General features: G+C 54.5%; 1 protein-coding gene across 1 annotated transcript; it reads right to left on the reverse strand.

The window, feature by feature from the left end:
- Positions 1-558: 558 nt before the first annotated feature.
- On the reverse strand, positions 559-3,010 carry GUCA2A (guanylate cyclase activator 2A). The gene is made up of 4 exons (XM_049878967.1): positions 2,960-3,010; positions 2,449-2,583; positions 1,217-1,421; positions 559-765 (listed from the first exon to the last, which is right to left on the reverse strand). The coding sequence occupies exons 2-4, from the start codon at positions 2,521-2,523 to the stop codon at positions 701-703; spliced, it is 345 nt and encodes a 114-aa protein (XP_049734924.1). The 5' UTR covers positions 2,524-2,583; positions 2,960-3,010; the 3' UTR covers positions 559-700.
- Between the last annotated feature and the right edge of the window lie 802 nt (positions 3,011-3,812).

The following is a 3,812-nucleotide window of genomic DNA, read 5'->3' on the forward strand; positions in this document are numbered from 1 at the left end:
TGAGCAGAAGCAGAGGAAATGGTGAGCGGCGTGGCTAGGGGTACTGGGGGACAGCAGGAGGCCATGATGGAGTGGTAGGGGGAGCCAGATCCTGAGGGACCTTGAATACCATGCCCAAGAACTTGGGGCTGATCTCATAGTGGGTCAGTGTCTGTGCTGAACATCCAAACCAGCACAGACTGCTGTGTTCACGTGACTGATGACCCATGGTGATGGGAAAGAAGAGCAGAAGTTCCATTCCTCATCCCCATGGGAGGCCTGAAGATTCAGGTCCCCTCAGTGCCAGTGTGAGGGGTCTGCCTGGGGTGGGAGTGTGGCTTAGCAGGCAGAGTGGGGTCCTTCCATTCAACACACTAAATCCTGAGCCCCTTAGGCCAAGGCTGACCCGTAGGCATCAACAAAGCTGGATGATGGGTGATCTGATGGGTTAACAAAGGAATGAAGGCAACACCAGGCATTCTGGAAGCTGGTTTATTAGCTGAGGCTTGGGTTGGATCCTGGAAGCACCCAGCAGCTCAGATGGTGGAAGGAGCTGAGCCTCCACTCACCAGGCCCTGCCCAGGCTGTGTCTCCTCACACCCTCCATTCTGGGACAGGGAGGTTGAGCTGCTGGGAATGGGAGTATCATGGGTGACCCTTGGGCAGGAGAAAGGGCTCTCCTGTGGGTGAAGGAAAGAAGGCAGTGAAGTCCATGGTGGCCCTAGCATCCGGCACAGGCAGCGTAGGCACAGATCTCACATATGCTCGGGTCCTGAGCAATGGCCTCTGGACAAGAGAGATGGGGTGTTGTGAGAGTCAGCTCCCTTTCCCCGAATGCCCCTTCTTCCCTTGAGCCAGGGCTTGGCCATCCTCCTATGCAGCCCCAGGAGAGACCCAGCTGTCCTCTGACCAGCTGCACTGTCCACCCAAACCTGGGTGTATGGCCCACTCAAGCTAGACAATCAGAGCAAAGATTCTAAACAGAAAGGAAATACCGTAAGGTCAGAGGAATGGGGACTCAATGCCACCATCCCATCAGTCAGACTCATCAACTGCTACTTAGATTTACTTAAAGCTGAGTGCTTAACAGATCCACCAATTGGATCAGAGCTCACTCGTCTCACCAGTCACAACAGAAACCCTCTCTGAAATACCAATCAGAGCATATTGCTTTCTAAAGAGCCAGCAATCAAACAAGAATTCCCAAGCCCCACCAATCAGAGAAGGGACTACTCACCCAGCCTCTGTAGGATCTCCTGGGCATTGGGCTCCTTGCAGATAGGTTGGAGTTCTTCGGGAAACTCCGGGTTGCTACAGAGGATGGGGACCTCAGGCCCAGCCGCCAATCTGGCCTTCCTGTGGTTCCCAATCCTGGGCTTCTGGAGCTCCTGGAGATCCTTGAGCTTCTTCACTGACTCCAGAGGAAAGGAGAAGTCTCCATCCTGAAAGGAGTATGTCCAGAAGGTGACGACAGGCTCAGCCTGCTCCTTGGCAGTTTCCCCCTAAAATGGTCCGTCTCAGCCTCAGTGGCTCTCAAGCGATATTTCTGGCATATGAGAACAAGACACTCCACTGAGGGGCAATACGTTGTGGTCGGAGCCCAAGCCTCACAGCCGGATTCTGGGCCTGAACCCGGTTTTGCTCTGTGAGCTCGGAAAGGCCATAGCACTCACAGAGCCCTTGGTCTAAACATTCTGTGAGGCATGGAGAAAATGCACGTGAAGAGTCTGAGACACAGTAGGTACCCAACATGGGGGAGCTGTTGCGCTGATGATTAGGGAGAAACGCAGGGTTAGTTCAGGGAGTCCTGGCTCTGTGTGACCACGCCCAGGCTGCGTTCATTCCTCCTTGCCTGAGACTAGTGCCAGCAGATCACCCCAGGCCCCCAGCTCCAGCCTGTGGCCTGGTAGTTGTTGAGAAGCAATAAAAGGCTCCAAGGGTCTGGCTCTGATAATCTGGCCCTTGTGGGTGCCAGTCTGGCCTGTCCCTGGTATCCGCCTGGTGGGCACACCCATCCATCAGGACCTCCAGGTGTTCACCAGGCTCCCAGGTGGGTGCTCTGGCTGCACACAAGACAGAGGAGTAAGATCTGGACTGAGCCCAGCTCTAGCACTTCCCAGCCATCTGGCCATGGGCAGTTACAGAATTTTTCCCGAGGCCGTTTATCTCTTCTGTACAAAGGGACTAATAATCCCTCCCAGGGGTCAGGGGGCCACAGCGAGATCCTGGGGAGGAGCCTGGCACATGGAAGCACTCAGAAAATGGACCAATCATTCTCTCTCCCAACAGTTATCTCTCTTCTCTCTACGTAGTGTCCTTTCTCCTCCAAGTTTGAAAGGGAAAGTGTGTGAGGTAGGACTGAGAAGCGAGTCCCTGAGGAAGAACCAGGCCCCAGACACATCCCTCCATCCCCGCTTCTATCAGAGGACAAGCCCTGTGCTCCGTCCAGTGTGGCGACAAGGGACATACCTGCACAGTGACCCCATCTGCCAGGGCAGCCCAGGCCCCAAGCAGGCACAGTGCAGACAGCAGGAAAGCGTTCATGGCAGCTGTGCCCAAGAGACAGGAGTGGCGGGTTCTGGATGCCAGGGGGAAACACTGGGACTTTTAAAGAGGGCAGGGTTACTCAGTAACCAGGAGTCTTTGTCACTGTTTCATCTGTCTGCAGTCAACTCAGACCTCATCAGATAAGGATCAAGACAGCCCTGGGAGGTAAGAGGCCATTCTTAAAGACTGGCTGAGCCCCACTCCTCCCCTCCCTAGGCACCCAAATTAACCCACAGCTGGACTGGGTCCTGCATTCATCTACCAACCTCACGCACTCAATGACCACTGCTCTGGGCCAGGCCTGTGCAGGGCTGAGGCCTGCAGACCCAGCTCTGCCCTTGCAGATGGAGCCCCAGACAGTGGCAATGCTGGGTTAGGATGGTGGGCAAGAGGGCAGCACGAGGGCTGGGGGTACGTGGAGTGGCCACCTTACCAGCTCAAGGGCAGAAGAGTTCAGCACATTTTCCCAGAGGAGGTGCTGCCAGTGCTGAGTTCTGGAGAGTGGGTAAAAACTGGAGAAGGGCCAGGGGGTGGAAGACCATTTCTTGCAGAGGGTGTTACACTTGGGTCAGGCAGGAGTTGAGGCAGGCCTGGAATATCTAGCAAAGTGTGAGTAATTGGGTATCTGTGAATGATGAGAGATGAGGCTGCAGACAAAGGCAGGTGCCAGGTTTGGCTACTGTGGTTCTAAGGAAGGACCCAGGTACTGCCTGGCTTCGAAGCCCTTCTGCTACCCAATTTTGATGTGTGTGAACTTGAGCTAAATTTCTTCCCTCTGTGAGCCTGTGTTCCCTTCACCAAACATGCTTCCCTGCCTTTGAACATACTGTTCCATCTGCCTAGAAGGCCTTTCCTTCCCGTCACTGGGTGAACTCCTACTCAAACTTTAAGGCCCAGCTCAAATAACCCCCACCGCATCCCCAGATAAATAACCTCTCAGTTCGCATAGAACCAGGTACTTTGCTCTACCACGGCTCTGGTTGGGTGAGATTGCTCAGGTGTGTGTCTATGCCCTACTAGACTTTGATCCCCGTTAAGACTGCCCACAGCACGGTGTGTGTTCACTGTGTGCTCTGTCATGAGCAGGGGTCTCCAGTACACGAAAGGGAGGGTAGCCTCTAGATCCCCCGTCGTTCTATTCTACAAACCCTGCCATACAAGCTTGTGGGCAGATGCCAGGACAGTTCCTGGGAGTGGAGGAGGGGCAGGAATTCCTGATTATAAAAGTCAATATTGAAGGAATCGGAGGAAGCAGAGCCTGACAAGGAGGGAGCTCCAAAGGTGTC

Source organism: Elephas maximus, chromosome 3 (genome assembly GCF_024166365.1).
Source record: "Elephas maximus indicus isolate mEleMax1 chromosome 3, mEleMax1 primary haplotype, whole genome shotgun sequence".
Taxonomy (NCBI): Eukaryota; Metazoa; Chordata; class Mammalia; order Proboscidea; family Elephantidae; genus Elephas; species Elephas maximus.